Source organism: Pezoporus wallicus, unplaced genomic scaffold (assembly GCF_028554395.1).
Source record: "Pezoporus wallicus isolate ANWC-B61680 ecotype Strahan unplaced genomic scaffold, APGP_CSIRO_Pwel_v1 contig_4710, whole genome shotgun sequence".
NCBI classification, from domain to species: Eukaryota; Metazoa; Chordata; class Aves; order Psittaciformes; family Psittacidae; genus Pezoporus; species Pezoporus wallicus.
Window position 1 is genome coordinate 897,474 of NW_026640647.1, and position 19,638 is coordinate 917,111.

Consider the following 19,638-nt stretch of genomic DNA (forward strand, 5'->3'; position numbering starts at 1 on the left):
CCAGATTTATACTTGAATCCCTTTTAAACTTTTTTTCACCCACAAATGCATTTTCCTTCTCTGGTTTTGTGGATCTTTCACAGAAGAAATTAAGTTATCTGATCCTACAATCTTACTTAATCCTACTGCTTAGCACAGAATGTTTGCTGTTAGAAACTTGTCTGAAACTTATGTACTTGTTCACACAAATAAGCCTTGAACCTGATAGAAAATGTGGGGTTTAGGGTCTCCCTCCCCAGTTTATGTATAGACAGAACCAATTCTTATTAACAGTCTCATTTCTTGAACAGAACAGGCAACAGACAATTGTTCAGGAACTCCAAGGACAGTCATTCATTTTTGAATCATATGAAAGAAAAAAGCTGCTATGAAGTACTATTAAAGACATGAAATAAACCAAGAAGCAACAAAAGAGCTTTTTTTGTTTGTTTGTTTAAAGTTAAAAAAAATACACAATCATACCCTTGAAGTAGGTGACATGGTTTTAAGTTCTAGATTAAAAATATGAAACAAATATACACTTCTAAACAACCGGGAACAAAGCCATCTTTTTAACAGGGGAAATCTGAGTAACAGGGCTGCAGATGAAGGGAATGAGTCAAGCCAGTCTGGATAACCAGAGCAAATGTGGCAGAACAAACTAGCTAGTTAACACATTTCAGTAACAAAGTGTTTTCAGACTCCTTGCATGTTTTGTAATAGAAATTGTCTTTTGAACAAAACACCTTTTAAAGGCTATATTCCTCTAGGTCTGATTATGTTTTGAAGTGCCACAAAATTCTATGAAATTAACTTAGGAAAAGCTATCTTCAACTAATCATGGGACAGGATGCTTGATGTCAATGACAATACACTATCAAATTGTATTCCACTGCTCAAATGAAAGTCCAGAGATGATGGGTGTTGTTTCATTACAAGAGTAGGATTTCTTCTGTAAGCTGGAACTAAAGCTAAGACAAAGCGTTTGTTAGAGAAATGCTTGTATTCTGTCCAATTGTAAGTAATATTTGATTAGTCCCAAGGAAAACTTTTGCAAGGCACTTGAATATGGATACGACAAGGGAAAACGAGAAAATACAAACATTACTTATAAATGAATAAAAGCTGCTTCTTGATTTTTGAGGCTTGCTGTTTACCAAAATGAAGTATCTGGAATGGAAGAAAAAGAACAACATTGTTCTGGCACTGTTTTATTCCAAACCTTGGCAATAAAACGAGAAGCTATAAAAGGAACCTTAGTCACCAATAGCTCCCTGATCGTGGAAAGGGGAAAAGGAAGGGGGAGTGAGTTTTTTTTCTAGATGACAATTTTATGCAACATATGATGGTATTCGCATTCTACAGAGGAATATTCTTGTCTGAGTAGAACTACTGACAGGCCCACAGTCACGTGTGAGAACCTGAGGATCTCAGTCCAATGGCCTATATAGATGTTATGTAGTATTAGCTATGTTACTAAGGTGACTAAAGTCAGCCCTGTGGAAAAAAACAGTACAAAACCACACTTAAAACCTCTAACAAAAATAGTATAGATGTTACCTCTAGCTGCTTAATGGCAAAAGCAGAACCATCCTGCTTTAAATTTTTAACAATTTCTTCCATGCTGTTTCCTGAAAAAAGACTGAAACAAAAAGTTAATGAGTGAACTGCTTCAACCTTCCTCCTCCCTGTGAAGTGCTAGTAACACAGAACTTAGGAACAGAGAGTAACAAGCTTACTTGGCTTTTCTTAGCGATGTGCTCCCTGCTGTTCAGTTTTACTTAACTCTTCCTTTACAAACCTCTAGCATTTCAATAAGCCTCACTTACAAACTCTATTTATCCAGAAACTTCAGTTACTGCCATCAGTCTTATCTGTATTTTTGTAACACATCAAATGTTTAGCTATCAGCTCCATTCTACTGGTTTGGTATCAACATATTTTGTCTCTATGCTGCCATACTTCAAGAGTTTTAGTTGCTTCTTATGACACATTTCTCCTTCCCTTTCTGAGAACACAGAAGTTCCAAACAATCACAGAAATGACATTATATCAATGAGTATGAATGTACTACATATAATTCCCTGTCCAACTAAACAATTATTCTCTTAAATGCCCATCCAATTTCTATAGAAAAATGTTCCTTTTGAAGTGCATCAGGGCAGTTGCTTAATATAATGGTGTATGAATCAAGCAAATATGCTTGAGTATTTAGTATACTGCTGAGTGAAATATTTTATGAGATTCAGATAAAGTTCTCTAAAGACAAAAAATTTTAAATTACTAACTTGAATGCAATTTCTGTCACCTTATCTGTGGAACACTGATGCTGTTAGTGGGTTTAACTTCATGCTCTCTATCCAAAAGGTGAAAGAGAACAAAGATTGCTGAATACCTGTTAATCTTCTCCATATGCTCATCAAGTACAAAATCCTTTTCTTCATCAGCTTTGCTCTATTGAAAAAGCAAATACATATTTTACTCTGTTATTTTAGACCAAAAGCTAATCAGTACTGAAAAATTTCAATCACTTGTGTTACAAATATATCATGATAAATGAACATTTAATATTCATAACACTGACATTTTTAATGAATTACAATTTCATAGTGTGTAGAAATGAACTTATTACTTATCTTGTAAATGTTAAAGATGTCACCACAATGCAGCGCTTGGTCTGAGCTCCTATGTATGTGTATTTGGGTGGTTATCTCAAACACAAGTAATCATGTTTATTCTATCAATACATTTCTATCAAATACACTAAGAAAGCTAGTGTAGAAACACCTACTAAAAAAATGAGGGGTTTTAAATATTATTATTAAAAAAAAACAAGCATGCATGTATGTATTTAAAAAAACAACCAAACAAAACCACCACAAGCAAAACAACACAACCTGCATTTCTCTTCCTTATCTTTTCTCAGTAGTTCTACAAAATTTTAGTTAGACAAATAGAGTGTAATAGATCTGTTCGCCTCATGTGGGAAGGCTGTCAAATGTTTCATATCTTTTGGCATTAAGGGATTTAGGACATAAGCAGATTTTTTCAGTAACAACAGCTGAAACTGAGAAAGGTTCCCTGTCACTTCAGCTCTGATAACTAAAAATACACTGCTTCCTTTTCCATTCAGTGTCATTTTGTAAAGTAGTATACTGTAACATATAATCACTCTTACTTCACAGGTTTCTATTTTGAATAAGCTAATACCCATAGTAGTACTGATTATCCCATTTATTTTTCTAATTAATCTTAGCATATTAACTTAGTAATGCCAAAACAGAAATAACAAGAGTAGGCATCACTCACTTCAGAGCTAAACAACTAGTGAGTAATACTCAGTTTGACTGAATACATTGAATCCTGATTTGATTCCAGAAGTTTCCTTTCCTTTGAAATAAAATTACATCACACATCTCAACTAAATTAACTAAATAGCCATTGAATAAACTTATTGTAAAGAGAAACCCTTTTCATGCCCATCATTACATGGACCTTATACAAACATTAATTATGTATTATCAATACAGTTACATTCACTTGCAAAATCAGAGAACTATGGGTTTGTCCACTGGGAAAACAGGACCTTTCTCCCATTGGAAATACTGCTTTAAGACTTCAGATGCTTTCCCTACAATATTTCTGCACTCTTTTAATACTTATCCTATTGATAACTCCTGTGCTTATTCAGTCTTTCCATTATCTCAAGTTTACAAACATATAAAATATTTGAGAAACTAAAAGAACAACTTGAGTCTTTAAATTCAGGCTTCAAATCTGGACTGCAGATGGTCTGCATCAAAATAATGCTAAAATTTGTCAACTGCATCAAGCTAGAAAATCATTTCTTCAGGTTTATAAAAAGAAAGTTTCTGGGATGGAAATATAACACCACTTCCAAGTGAGCAGTGTAGCATTTAATGACTGGCATTATAACTTCTGCAGCCTTTGGATTAGGCCAGTAGTTCCACTCCTGTCATTTGTGTTTGCAGAATCTCTGAATTTTAGGCCAGCTCCCCAGACTGCACTTGCTATGGTGAACAACTCCCAGTCTACCAGTGTCTATCTATTCTGCCTTCTGCACAGCACACTAGAAATCTAAGGATAAAGAAGGGGGGTGGAAATGAAGCAGCAATACATTTTCTGAATCATCATGCTCCTGGCTGGAAAATTCCTTACACTCATAAAAGAGAGTGAAATGATCACAGTAGGTATTTGAGAAGAATCCAAAATGAATAAAAAGTGAAGAACTTCTAAATTTTAATTTTGACTACTGTTGGCATTAGGGCTACAAATTGGTATTTTATAGTGAGAAGAGTTTGTAAACTCATTTTTTAACCATAAAACAAATGATCACAGATAAAAAAGAATTCCTATTTACATGTATTTAACAATTCTACTTGATTTTTGGTAACTGATCAGATTTACCTTCATGTGGTAAGAGTTCAGTAAGTCTTCAATATTTTCTGTTGAAGAAGATTTCAGGGCTATCAGGTCTTTCTCTAAGGCAGGTAGCTATTAAAAAGAAGATTTAATGAAAAATAACTAAAATGTACTACTTAGAGTATTAGTGCCCTGGTAATAGTACTATATAGCATATATGGACATAAACACACCTTCAACCCCCCCCCAACTTCGACAGACATCTCGAAGAAGTACCAACTAAACAATACAAGCAGCCAGATTTTACTTTTCACTATTGAACCATATGGATTTAATGATGTCTGCGGTGATCAGCAAAGAACTCTGCTTCTAAAGCAGAGTCCCAATGCAGTGCTGCAGCTGCAGCAGGTAAAGCCAGCCTACAACAGTCTGAGAGGGAAGAGCAAGAGCCTGGCAACCATGCTATGCTCAAAATAGTACCTAGCCAGCTGCACAATGACAGCCCTGAGAGTTTACACAGAGAAGGAAAGCAAGTCATTGTTTCTCCTTCACTTATGTCCTTGCAAATTACATTATGACTCTGACTATCAAATATACTAATTTCTATAATTTGTTACAACCACTGTAAGAACAAATAGGATACCTGTTAAGGAGACTAATTATGACCACATAATAAGTGTTACCTAGATTAAACACTTTATGGTTGTATAAATAATCTCTACTTTCAGGCACTGTTGTCTAAATTGTACAATTTCCAAGCACCCTCAGTTATGCTCAGTAAATCATGCCAGTAAATCATGCCCTTCAACAGAAGAATCATGAAGACAGAAACATTTGCTCCCTCTTCCAAGCAAAGCTGTCACTAGCTGGCAAGTGTTATAATGACAGATTGAGAGTATTTTATGATCCCCGTTCACAGTTCATACCCAGCTAATATAATTGTGCCCCTGCATATGCTCACGTTAGTAAAAGTATATTGGTGTGCTACACAATTCATACTTGTCATTATGGTTGTTGGCTGCACTCTTGGTAGCACTGGTTAGCAGCTTACCTTCTCGGATTCAACAAAATGTGTAGCAATGCCAGCTTTCAGTACATCTCTTCCTTTCAGCCGGAATCCTGTTAGTGCAAGGTAGTAGCCAACCTTTCCTGATAGTCTTGGCAAGAAATATCCTCCACCTACATCAGGAAAAAGGCCTGTAATAAACAAAACAAAAATGTGAAGGGAGAAGAACTTGTCCAATCATGCATGTAACTTAGTAGCTATTTCTGCTTGTCTCACTTTCATATCTCTGACTTAGGCACAGCTCTCTCACCCCTTTCCCCTTGACCTGGTTTGACATTTCTCTTGTCACCAAAACCCTTTCTGCACGCAAACTCTTGAACACGTTCCAAACTGTAACCTCTCCACTGGCACATAATTTACAAACATATACCAAACAATAGTGTTAATTCTATTTGCCAACAATTTTTGAGCCATTTTCAAATGCCTGAACAACCAAGGTTGCCCTCAGCAAAAAACAGAACAATTATGAACTAACTTGTGCAAACTCAAACATGATGCTGCTTTCTCTCTGAAATCTTTTATTACAAGACAAGTGTCAAATAATGATAAAGTGCCTCTTGCACAGCTGAGTTTGAACAATTTTGGGGGCTGAGAATTCATTAACAGATCAACAATATTGCCATGGCGCCTTCAGGGTGGAGGCACGAGATGCTGAGCTAAAACCTGGCTCTTTGACAGGACTATGACTAACCTGCAATTTTAAAAAATTATAAAACTTCCCAACTTAGTGATTGAAATTCGTACTTTTTAAATCTATGTAATAGGGTAACCTTAACCATTTAAAGCTGTGAATAAAATTTAAAAGACTTTTAAAAGTTGCAATTGAAAAATATGACTTTTATCAAGTTTAAATATTTCAAATCATCACTCTGTCAATATCTACCTTATTCTATTATTTACAATAATAGCCTATAAAATGAAGTCAACCACTTCTTGTAAATTTTAACAAACTTAAGGAAACTTAAGCTTATCTGTATCAATATCAGAAACTGAAATGGAAAGAAGCAGTGTCCAGTTACTACTTGGAAATAATGACCGAGAGTGCATTCATGAAACTGAAAGTCTTTTGAAGAAATTAAGTGTGGTGGTGTGTTTTTCACTATGGGAGAATAAATGAGACATAAATGAAAAAGAATACAAGTGATCAGTAAGAAACTCAGAAAACACTTGCCAAAGCAGAGACATTTACTAAGAAGATTAAGATGTACATAAGGACTTTAAATGGGGTTCTGATGGAAGGTGGTAAATTTTCACTCACTAGTAACTGCTTTCTGTCACAAGAGAAAAAAGTCAATGTATGTACTACAGAAAGACCCTACGACAAGTATTTTAAGATGTGGGAAATTAGTGGTCCCTGAATATTCCTCCCTCTTGGATGGAAACAAGTGGAGGTTTCTTTCAGACAGCTTCTCTTTAAACTTTATCACTGCCTTAGGTCCTCACCCATCTCTCAGCTCTTCCCCTGGTTCCCTCTTTGTCCTCCCTTAGTTCTGTTGCCTCTAATACATCACAAAGTTGTTTTTAGGCACCACTTCCTATTAGTTCTAGTATTCTGTTCCTGTTCCCGCTGATAAGTGTGCTGCCATTAACTGATTTATTCCTCATACCACAGGCTACTGAGACATACGGCTGTTCTAAAATGCTGAATGTCTTGTCCTTTAAAAGCCCTAAAACCCCAATTCATCACCTGTATTCTCCATCTGTACTCACTTTCCGAATAGTCTACTCTGCATTTTACCGTCTCAGTTTGAGGCATCATATCCAGAATATTGATGCCAAGACTGTAATTTGGTTTTATGTTTCTATTCATCTGTCTCCCCTTGGATATCCTACTACTGAAAAAAAAAATCCTCATTTCAAAACCAAACTTATAAATGCCCTCCAAAATAAAAAGACAATTACATTATTCTCCCCATTCATCAGGACTGCATCAACCTTTTCCTCTTTACTGCAATTAAAATACTGATGCTGAAGTACTATTCTCCCCATGCTTCAGTAAGTTTTTGGAGGAAAAGCCATCTTCCTACTGGGATCTATAGGGCCTTCCTACATGGCTATACACAGGGAAATCAGTTTTAAATAAGCTCTACAGCAACTTAAGCTGATTACCTTAAGTTGCTTTAGAGGCACTAAACTGAATGAAAGTTTCTTTTAATTATTAAGGAATTTAAAAGCAGAATTAGTGAAGGTGTGACTAATCCACTTTATACTTACTTAGCTGTATAAATATAGTTCCCTATAGCTTCTACTGTATCCTTTTCAAGGTCCCTGTATACCTTTCTTCTTATAATTTTACTTCTCTTGTCCCTGTTCTACATATTCCTCTCAATTCTCTCAATAATGCTTCCCATACTTGTTACTGGGTTTTTCATAACATATGCCATATACTTGATTTTTTTTTCCTTTTGATAGCGTTTACCAATCACTTCTCAGATCCCTACTTAAATAAGAGAAGAACTGAATGTCTGCTGGGCTGACGAGGCTAAAAGCCTATGCTGACTTGCAGTCTGTACTCTGAGACAGATATAACTGCAATCAAATGTGAAACTCTGCAGTTGCCAAGTAGAAGATAAAGGTAGCACTCCTACATTCCTACCTTATCTTCCAGAGATGGAGATTTATCAGTAAATAACTCATGGAAAGCTAAAACCTTAAGAGGGATCTACAAGAAAGTGTCCACTATTATTATAACATCACTTTAAAGCCTACCTCCTACAATGTATACTTTCGTCTTCTGTTCTCCTCACCAGTGTTTTTTTCCACACCCTCCTACATCTAGGCTGCTTTCCAGTGCTTTATCTTATCTATGTCAAAATCCTGCAACCTAGAGTTGCCTTTTGTTTCTATTTGCAAAGTGGCATATCTATCTATAGCCTTTTATTTATGGTGTATAAATGCAGAGCAATTGTGTGAAAATGTAGCAGCTGAATGAATGGTTTGTTTTCCTTTCACAGAAAAGGTGTAATTAATGCCTACTGAAACAAGTGAACATATGAAAAAAATCAATTAATACAATATCTAGGCAGCTAGACACTTCAAACATACACCACAGAGATCAAAACAGCTAAGCCTTTAAACCCAAACAGCTTTCAGCGGTTTTATTTCTAACTGATCCTAAAAGGCTTTTGATTACTTTCTTTCCTAAGCAAGTTTTAAGCTTTTCCTTTAACTTGTCTTCATGGTCTGTTTTAAAGTAAGCCCTTGTCAACACAAGAAATGTATGTAAATATTTTTTTTTTAAATAACACTACTCACATCTTTACCTTTGAAAAAGAAAGCAAAGGTGGTAACTTTTATTATTAGAATAATTTCATATGCCAAAGAACCTCTCTGTTTAGTTTAAAATCAAATAAACCCGCATTGTTTCTTTCAAATGGTTTTATCGTTCAGCAGCTGATTATGAACTTCAGGAGTTTAGCAAATCCATGTTGTATTAGTGCTGGAGCTACTTAGTTTACTATGTTGTCCTTCAGCACAGAAGGATATCCGAAGGGCTTCAAAAGTTCTTATTTTTCTCATCCCAAATTTATCTGATCAGAGAAATTACAGCTAGCAGGAACTGCTCTACTATTTTTTGCAGGAGTTAAAATGATAGTGAGCTTGCTTATATTTGGCGGGTTATGTTTTGACGACACAGCTCAGTATCTTAAGAATTTCAGAATATGTCTTGTGAAATGTTTCATACAGGCTGGATAGCAATAAACATTAGGTAATATGTAAAACTCCCTTTAAAAATATGAAAAATGATAGACCTTTTAAGCATTACGAACAGGGCACACTACAAAAATCCTATCAGCTAAGCATGCATTTTAACGTTAGCTGTAATGACATTACTGTACTTAAAATACTCTCAACAAAAGCAGAATGTTACAACTTAGTCCTGATATAATGATCGCTACTTCTCACAATTGATTCTTTGAGATGAAACTAAGGCTAAACATAATAGCACCACCATTTAAGCCATATAACTATGTATATAATTCTATACTCTCAAAAATTTTTTTAACAGAGCCACATATTTCAGACTATTCTCATTTTCCTGCTTGAGGACATAAAGATAACAACTGTAATCATTCTTCAGCTGCCTTGCTTTGGAAAGACACAGAAACTAAAAATTTTTGCAGAGGAATGCAGGATAGGTTACAGGCTTTGAGAACTCTTCATAAACATTGTTGATAAGCAGGGAAAAGGGACTTAAACACTGACGAAAGCATTAATGGAGTATATATGCCAGACTGTAATAGTTCAATGTGGATACCCTGTTGGTGCCAGGATTGTCTTGAAGGAAAATGTGAATGATTTCACAATGGTTTCACTGTAATCAGACTGACTTTTCTTGAGCCATGCCACCATCTTCATACAGCTCTCAGACACATTTTATTTTATACATCTCAGCTGACAAAGAAGCTGTAGGATCAAACATTAGAAAACACAAAGTACATGCTGCTATTAAAACAGATGACACTGCAATCTCGTCTAGGCACAATCTGTATGCAACTGTAATGGGCTTACATGAATAATCTACAAGGAAAGGTAGAATTTAAAAATCTGTCTCATTAACATTGCAGATCAGCTTGTAGTACAGTGAGTTTGACTCACACTGAATTCCAAATGCAGAGCTGACATGCTTGCACTGGGATCTTCAGACGTCATCTGCCTACATCTGTAGCAAAGACTTAGCTCCTCAGATCTACTTCCATTTTTTACAGACTGTATCCTGACAGTCTTCTTGTTGTCTAGACAGTAAACCCTAGGTTTAAGAGCCTCAAGATCAGCTTGCCAGAACATAGATAAGTTGCTACTAATTTAATAGAAGATACTTTCCACACATGGTCACCTCCAATTCCTTTTTAAAATTCTTTCATTACCTCAACTATTTTCAGTCAAAGACATTTCATCTTCATTACACAAACAGTGAAACTTTAAACACATTAGCATGTCATAATCAGTTAAAATACTTACCTATTGCTGTTTCTGGCATTGCAAAAACTGTCTTTTCTGTAGCAACTCGGAAATGTCCGTGGACTGAAAGGCCAACTCCCTATGCATGGAGCACAAGCAAAGGACAGAGTTATAAAATGATTGGTAAAAATAATCATAACTGTAATCCCACGTAGCACACCTCTTGCTTTGCTCTACAATCAAATATTTGATTTACCACACACATCTCAACAAAATATTAAAAGGCCTTTTATGGTTCAAATGCCAATAAAGCATCAGACTACCTTTATGCTTTGGCTGAAATGGCATTCTATGCTTTAAAAAATTGTCATCACCCTTTTCAAACATTACCCCATCTGTAATTTTTGGACATGCTTCAAACCACCAACAAAACCCACCCAATACTTTTGGAATATATATGAATTGCATGAAGTTTTAATTATAATACTTTAAAGAGAAATAATAATTAACTATTCTTATAATGCAATAATTACTTACTCTATCAATACAGAAATATTTTAAGCAGTGAAAGCCTTCACCATTAAAATTCAAAGTATGGGGTTAGAAACTCACTTATTTAACCTGTGGCCTTTTGTTCTCCAAAGCAGAAATAGATCTAGTATCCAATAGCTAGTATTTAGCCCTCTTCTCTAGCAGTCCTTCCTGATGAGACATTTCCTTCAAGACCAGAAGAGCTTCTGGTGTTATCTATCACATATTTTCTGATTAGACAGTGAGCAGCAGCAAGGCCAAATAAAAATATATATATTTTCAGTTCACACAAATTTAATTTGAGATAAATGTTCAAGAGGCAAACTGCCAATTTAAAGAAAAATGGTTATCTTACTATTATTTAGGAATAATATTTGAAGTAATCCAAAAGAATTTGGGTTACTAAGCACAATCGCAAAGGAGTCTTATTTTTCAAAAGTTTATCTATATGATACATGTGCACGGAAATGTTCATATATTACTTGGAGATAAAACCCTCTACTGAGTATTTCTCAAAAAAGTTTCTTCATACAAATATTTTCTCTCTCTTCCTTTCCACTATTCCAGCTTACTTTCTTTCCTCACCATTAAATTCCCCTTTGCTTAGTCCTTCTATCCATCCAATTTTAGTATTAAAACTAAAACATGTTAAATACCATTTGCAAAAAGAAGTCAGTGTCTAATGAAGGTGTATTAGATTAATCGTGGTTTAAGCCCAGCCTGTCATTCAGAAACCACGCAGCTGTTTGCTTACTCCCCCCCCTTTTTTCTCCCCCTACTCCCAGAGGGATGGGGAGGAGAATCGAAAGAATGTAACACCCATGGGTTGAGATAAGAACAGTCCAGTAACTAAGGTTTAACACAAACCACTACTGCTACCACCAATAATAATAATGATAAGGGAAATAACAAGGGAAGAGAATACAACTGCTCACCACCCACTGACCGATACCCAGCCCAACCCCAGCAGTGATCTAGCCCTTCTGGGTAACTGCCCCCACTTTTACATCCTGGGAATGACATGTTGTGATATGGAATACCTCTTTGCCTAGTTTGGGTCAGGTGTCCTGTCTCTGCTTCCTCCTGGCTTCCTCTCCTCCCTGGCAGAGCATGAGGCTCAGAAGGTCCTTGGTCAGAGTAAACACTACTAAGCAGCAACTAAAAACATCGGTGTTATCTGCGCTGTTCCCAGGCTGAAAGTCAAAAACACCGCACTGCACCAGCGACTAAGAAGGAGAAAAATGACTGCTACTGCTGAACCCAGGGCAGTAGCATTTGTAATTGCTTAGATACTAGAAAAATGTCATTTTATCCAGCTAAGGGTGGTAGTCTTCATAGTGTTTTATACTTTCCAACAAAGCCAGTGGAATTAATTGGATGATACTTGTTTGGACCAGCATTATATATAGGCTTTTGAGGAGAGAGTAGAACATCTTTCTGCTTATCTACAGAGATCTTTGTGTGGTTTTACATTAAAATTTTGAGAAGTTATCTCAATAAAAATCATATCCATTTCCTCACACCAGTCTCATGCATTCTTCCCTGGCCTCTCTTATGATTCTACCCAGCAAGAAATTGTCACTGCCTCCCTGAGGGTGATACATGACTAAATTTGAAAACATCTTCAAGTTTTTTCTGTAAAAATATATCTGCCAGTCAAGGGTTTTAATATAGATATATGAAGTTTTTAAGATTCCAGTCTAATTTTCTGAGAAATTGTAAGTTAACTGGTTATCATACTTGCTTTTATATCCACAGACTAAGCCAAATCTACACACATGAAGTACTGCTGTTTCAAGGAGGCAAATGGGATTTGAGCAAAAAATTGCAATGTTATTTGCAAAGGGTACAACCTGTGGCTCATCACTTATCTGTCCTTCAGCCCTTTCACTTGAGGACTGGTGAGATGCTGTACATCTCATCTGAACAGAGGCAAAGGCAAGGGCCCTGTCTTCAGTTATCTTGCAAATATAAAGCTACATTCACTCCTAAAACAGCTCTAGAACTCTTACATGAAATGGGAATGTGACTTCACCATTTCCAACTCTTCTTTTTTTCATAGCATAATAGCGTATTTTCACTGCATTTGGTAAAGCCTGCTGTTATATTTATGCATGTTCAGCAATAATGACGACCTTGTTATAAAGACAACACAATTAAAAACAAATTAAAAAATACCCATTTTGCTCTTTCCAATGCTTTAATTTTTTCTAATCCCTTAACTAAGAATATAAATATTATCTATCGTAAAGCATTTGTCCTGCCTTTCTTGATCTTAAAATACATCCTAAAACTAATGTCTTCCTTCATACTTTACCAAGATAATTGATTCCTATGGTGTATCAAGGCTTGTTTTTTTAATCCAGACAGTTTATCTTAATACCAGCATGACACTTTATTTTCCACTGGTAGCTGAATGTTTGAATTTTGTAAAGGACACTTAATGTGAGCAGAAGTTAGGGAGTTGAGAAATTAACAAGCAATCAATTTAATTAAGTTGAGAAATTAACAAGCAAATCTGTAGGGTTTATGTAAGAATTAATCAAAACCAGGTAAGAGCAGTAATGGTGGTCTGACAATATATTACTGGAGATAGATTGTCTAGGAAGGCATTTGGTTACAAATTACAGATTTATTACTACATGGATACTAATCTTAAAAGCAGTGTGTTACAACTTGACTGCTAGATATCCTCAAAGAGGAACATAATATTACAGGCAGTTGGGTCTGAATTCCTCACCAAGCTTCCGAAAAAAAACCAGAGTAAGTGAATTTTACTTCCTGCACACGATTTCCTACTCAATGCTATTTCAAAAGTCATTATGTGACTGCATATAGAAAATTTATCATTGATTTCCATTTTTTTCTCATGATGAATACAGAACCTTATTAAAAGTATTTTTCTAATGAAAAACAAGGTGCAAATTACTCATAGATGGAAAAATGGAATACAGCTACTATAAATCTTAAAAGTCGTAAGTCTTAAGTCATAGCCAGAAGGCTCCATTATCTTAAATTGAGAATACTAGTAAATCAGAGAACTCATCATGTCTAAGGAACTTAAGAAATTAAGGGCCACCACAACAGAGCAGAATAAATAAGCCCTTCCTGAATTACACATGTAAACTTCTGTTCACATACAGAAAAGCAGATCTGTGTCACAGCAAAACCATAAATAACACTTGTCTATTTACTAAATAATTTAACTCAGACTGTAAAGGAAGCACTCCCTAAGAAAGCGTAAGTAACAGAATAAAGGAAATACAAACAGAAAAGGCCTTCCAGAATGTTGTTTGTATCATCTTCACTAGGCTGATAAAGAATTTTTAGCCATGAAAGCAAACAACTTTATGACAATACCAATATTAACATTGTGAAAATCCTGCTTGAATTGAAAACACTGAATGTAACAGTTCACATTCAATGCTAACATTCATTTTGAACTGCAGTAAAATACAATTCCTGGTAGGGCCAGTGCCACAAAAGAAATGTGGCAATCAACAAACAAGCTGAGCATAACACAACAAATACATCTGAATACAGATGTGCAGAAACAGCAAAAATGTTTTCAAAAGCATTAGTTAGCAAAGTGAGTGGAACTGATTCAGGACGCAGGAGGAGCTATGTTATGTCAAAAATCACTGATGTAAGAGCATTACCACCTGCATCCAGACACAGCAAGGCTTAAACTGAATCAAAATTAATCTCTGTTCATCATTAATGTTATGGACTACTCCAAAGAGTATAATCCATTTTTATCTGTAGATACTAACAGACAAGATGACTTAGTGAACCAAAGCAATGCGGCACATCAGATCAGCCTGGACCACGAATATCACTTTCTTTGTCTGATGACATATAAATCAACTTTATACAAGTATTTTAAAAATATCATTAAAACCATTTTTTTTGGTAAAATTTTTTTTGGTAAAATTTTCAATCACTTAGTGTAGTATTTTAAAACATAAAACATTAATGTAACATAAATATATTAATTTATACATACTGATCATGTATTAGAGATACTCAGTTGAAATTCCTACAGAAATAGAGGCACAATCATTTGAATGCATATGGATTATCTGTAATCATATCTGATGTGTCAGTTGTGTTACTCTGACCTCTAATTATTTAAACAAATTTGATCCAACTACATTAACAGTAAAAATTTAGGTGGGGTTCTTCTTACAGTGAAATTTGGGGGAAAAAACCCACATAGGCCATTCTGTGCACCAATGCTGCTACAAGTGTCCTTTATCCACAGAATTTAGACTGAATTTTTAAAAGCCCTCTTCTGATTTTTCTGCTACCAGCAAAAGCTTACGAATGGTTTCAAACTGTTTTTATTAGGGCGGTTAGCTGCAATAGCCATGTTTTTTCCCCTGTGTAACCTGCAAGGACTGATCCAGTCTTCTGCTGGTGAGCACTCATAGTAGTGTGCAATCCCACATGGCAGCCCATATAGATGCTGTGGTGGCAGTTAAACCCATGGTTCCACAGCAGGATTTGAGTGCCTGCACTTTCATATCCTCCCTGGCAAAGTACCTTGGCTCCTCCAAGACAAAAAGCAGCAGGTTGAACAGTGTGGTCTCATGGTCCAGTCTGGCGTACAGATACTGCAGCTCCACAACCATGACACAAACATAGTAACTTCTACAAAGAATTCCTTCTGATTATTCAGAATTTTCAGGAATAACTTATTTCCAGAATAAAAACTGTTTTCCTTGATTCTTTCTCACTACTATGTATTATTTTCTAAGACTTACATTTAGTAAGCCTACAAAACTTCCTGGCATCAAGTCAGCTATGTCTGTTAGAAAACACTCATGTTGGAGGAAGCAGAACTTTTTATGAACGCAAGACTTCTGCTGCAACAGAAACAGAAGACATAATAAGGCTTAGCTCTGACAGTCTACAACAAAAGGAATTAATTACTAGCAAGTGAAACTTTTTCTAGTGTTAAATTTGACAGCATTCTTTTTCCCCCAATGCTGTTCTCCAGTCTTTCCCTATACTGGCCATGTATGTTCAGAAAAAGATACTACAAGCTTTTTTTATTACTTATAAAATCCTGGAAGACAAGCCCATTCCCTTTGGTCTTCTGTATCACCTAAAAAATCTAGCTACTGCAAGAAATTTGTATGTCCAACTTGCCACATCTTGACGTCTGCAGGGAGGGCAGAGATGTGAGAGGGAACCTGTTTCAGCAACCACCACCAGTGCATAACTAGATAACTACGTCTTATCTTTAAATTACAGAAACACTTCTTGTTCTTAAACAGGCCCATGCAACAGAACTTTTTTTAAACGGGCACAGTTTTTTTGGGGATGACGAGAGAATTAAGGGGATTTGGTAATGAGGCTCAGTTTCTCAGGAAGAAATGCTTACAAAGTATAAGACATTAAAACTAACTCAAGGAGAAAAGCATTCAAATTCTTCTGGAAATGAGAAAAAAATAGAAATATGAAATGATGGAAAAGCAAGCAAAGATAATTCTCTTCAGAACTTTTTTTCTTGATCTATTGTAAAGGGAAGGAAAGTGAAATAATGAGAAAACTCGCAGTATGAGACTAGGCATCTACACAAAGGCCTAGAAATAGAGAAAAATAGTAGAACTTTTAGCAAAAGAGAGTCTGGTGTTAAATGGAAAGAACAAATCTGTGCAGAAGCTTGCAAAAACCTCTGCAATGACTGTCAACAGCAGAGGTAGGAAAGCCACAAATGAAAACTTCCTTTAAACATAGAGAGGTTTCAGGAAAAAAAATTAGTAATAATTATTTAGAAAAGTACAGCTTAAAGCTTCAGCTTCAGTCTCGGAGTAGACAAGTGGTGTTTGCTCTATGATACAATCTACATGTCATTACGTTGAACAGGAATGCAAACATTCTGTCATTCTAAAATACTAAGTGCAGTATGATTGCGTAATACCAGCATCTGTACAATGTATGTTCAGGAAGTCTGCCTTTCTTTCCCTGGTGTAAAATAGTGGCATCCATTCCTTTTCATAGTGTACATTAAACTCTGTCATTGTAGAGTTGGGAGAGGGAGGAGAAAGGAGTTTTACTTACTTCACCAATACTGACCCGTAATTTAAAATACTTGTTTTTGAGACTGAGCTTTATGATAAGCCCTTCGAGGAATAACATCACAGGCCAGTCAAACATTCAGTGCTTATTTTTTGCTGATGTCAAGAGCTGCTGATATTATAGTCCGATTAGCTACAAAATCAAGTGCACCATTTGTCCCTAGGATCACACACAGGAGCTTAGGAGGCCAAAGTGCCAGATGGTAAATATACTGTTGTGTCAGCAAAGAGCGAATCCTGCCTTAGTACCGCCTCAGCATTGTTTTCAATATTCTATATTACAGAAGCTAAGAGGCACTCAAGTCAATCTCACAAAGATTTGTTTTAAAGTACAACAAATAACTACTTGAAAACTGTATTCTACTTCACAGTAAAAGCTGCCTTCCACTTTGAAGAACTGGTAACAAAACAAGCCACAAGCCTCTATGTGATAAACACACAACAGTTTCCAGAGGGAGGGGGAGAGGAAGAGAGAGAATTGGAAAGCAGTTTATCTAGGTTTAGTATGACAATTACTTTTACTTCAGGGCAGATTTTAGAGCATAAATTAAAACAAAACCAAAGACGTTCAAGTTTCAGCACATGGTAACTGACAAGAGGCATGACATAACTGTAAAAAGGAAGAAAAAGAAGAATCAGGAGAAATCCCAAGAAGCACGGACATTTCTAAGTTCCAGTTTCTGTTTCCTAGCTGTAAAAAAAAGGCTTAAAGGGGTAATAATATCCATTACAGTATAGAAGCACTGTGCTATGTAAAATAATTTTTCATGAACTTTAATATGCTGCAATTAATCACCCAAAGCACACTATATGTATAAACATTTATATATGTATATTAGTAAGTCAGGTGTTATTTACACAGAGATTTTGTTTCACTAGTCTGCAAGAAAAAACAGACAGCAATACCAGGCAACTTGCTCAGAAGGAAAGACTGTCTGCATAGATGTCTGTACCCACAAATGGCACAGAGTGAAGGCAGAGCCTTCTCTCTCACTTTTACTTCACTGGGAACTGGATTTGGTAGTGGGCATATTTAGGCTATAGACCACTGAATCTTTGAAGTCTATAGCTCTCCCTTTCCTCCTCCCACCTTCTGCAGCTGCCTGGTTGTTAATCTGTGTAACTTGTGAAGCCTGGGAGTAAGAAATTTCAATTGTGTTTTTTATATACAGCAGTAAGAAAGTTTTGGTTCTTTCTGATGCTGCTCTGGTCCTATATCAAGCAATCAAAAAACAATTCCATTTTACAAATACATATCTTAAATTCAACACTGATGTTTACTTTCGTAAACTATTTGTGAAGAAACAAGGAAAAAATGTTATTTGCAGATGCAGGCCAGAAGTTGTATATATGTATGTTTGGAGTGAAAGGAACATTCCTGAAGAGTTATGGCCACACAACCTGGATAAAAATGGGATAAGGACAGCTATTGCTCTGCTCCAGCTCCTTTGTGTACTGGAATTCTGTTGACTTAAATGCGCAATATATAAATTGCTTATAATGTACATCATTACAGATTTACTTCATAAGAAATATTACTGTAATGAGAATTGTTGACCAAATCCTCCTAAAGTGTAAGTAACTATATTGGTAGAATCCCCATGGTACCTGTAGCAAGTGTCTAACAACACTGTTCAAGAAAACATTAATCCAGCTGTTCATAGTAAATTATATTTCCAGTCTCAGTAAATGCTCTTAAACCTGTAGTGTACATCCAAACCCTTGTTTTCTTTGATGAATGAGGCCCAGATGTGTCAGAGCACTCATATGCAGGCAGTGTTACATATGGTAACATACAGACATGGTAGTAAATAACCAGTATATTAACAAGATACTGACTGAATGTCTTCCCCTCCAGATAACATTTCAAGTAGTTTAGAAAAGTGTAAGATGCAGCTGATATCTTGAATATTGAACTGGAAAACATTTTAGATGTTTTTTCTACTAAGCATTAGGGAAAAAAAAAAAGTTCCAGCTTAAATTACATGCAAGCATTGCAAAGTACAAAAAAACTTCTAAAAATACTCCTAAAAACTGACTTCACCTTCCCTTATGAGAAATTCCTTTATTAGGAACTGGCCTTCCTTTCACATAAATCTTCTGATTTCTGTGACTGAGAATGATTTCTATTAGAAATACCAAGTCCTGAGAAAAAGACAACTATATATGATACATTTGGGGCAAATTCCTCCACAGCTTTCAGCTATTTATTCAATGCAAGAACCTCAAACAGCTAAGTAAGCAAATATGTTTTCTCCCATAAAGGGCAACCATGGGAAGTAGGCCACTTGCTATTGTGACACGCCAATATGCATTTTTCTGGCAGCAAACATCTATAAACACACACAAGAGCACAGGGGACTAATTTTTTTTTAAGCTATTTTTAAAAACTGTTACTTGATTTCACCAGCACTTGCAGTTAGTGCATTATTTTGCATATCAGGCATTTACTTTCACCTACTAAGTAACTTCACTACCATGGAAAATTACCCATCTCTGTCAAGTTTTTCCCCTCAGGTGTCAGAACATTATTATAAAGAGCTAGCATCAGAAATATATAAAACATTACTTAACAAACTTTTATAATTATAAAACCTTTTCAGAATGTCGTGAGGTAAAATTTCACAAATATGCCTGGCTAAAATGAAGTAAAACACTGGAAATTCCCTCTAAAATTGTTAATTCAAATTT

At 35.7% G+C, this 19,638-nt stretch overlaps 1 protein-coding gene across 2 annotated transcripts in view; it reads right to left on the bottom strand.

The window, feature by feature from the left end:
* HIBCH (3-hydroxyisobutyryl-CoA hydrolase) overlaps positions 1-19,638 on the bottom strand; it is a 41,294-nt gene that overhangs the window by 10,960 nt on the left and 10,696 nt on the right. For both annotated transcript variants that reach the window (XR_008973566.1, XM_057419909.1), the window contains exons 7-11: positions 10,391-10,469; positions 5,414-5,559; positions 4,408-4,494; positions 2,375-2,433; positions 1,540-1,621 (exon numbers count right to left, since the gene is read on the bottom strand). Coding sequence is in view for 1 of the 2 variants with exons in the window: in XM_057419909.1 (XP_057275892.1) it covers positions 1,540-1,621; positions 2,375-2,433; positions 4,408-4,494; positions 5,414-5,559; positions 10,391-10,469 (453 nt within the window). In the remaining variant the exon portion in view is untranslated. The remainder of the gene's footprint in view (positions 1-1,539; positions 1,622-2,374; positions 2,434-4,407; positions 4,495-5,413; positions 5,560-10,390; positions 10,470-19,638) is intronic.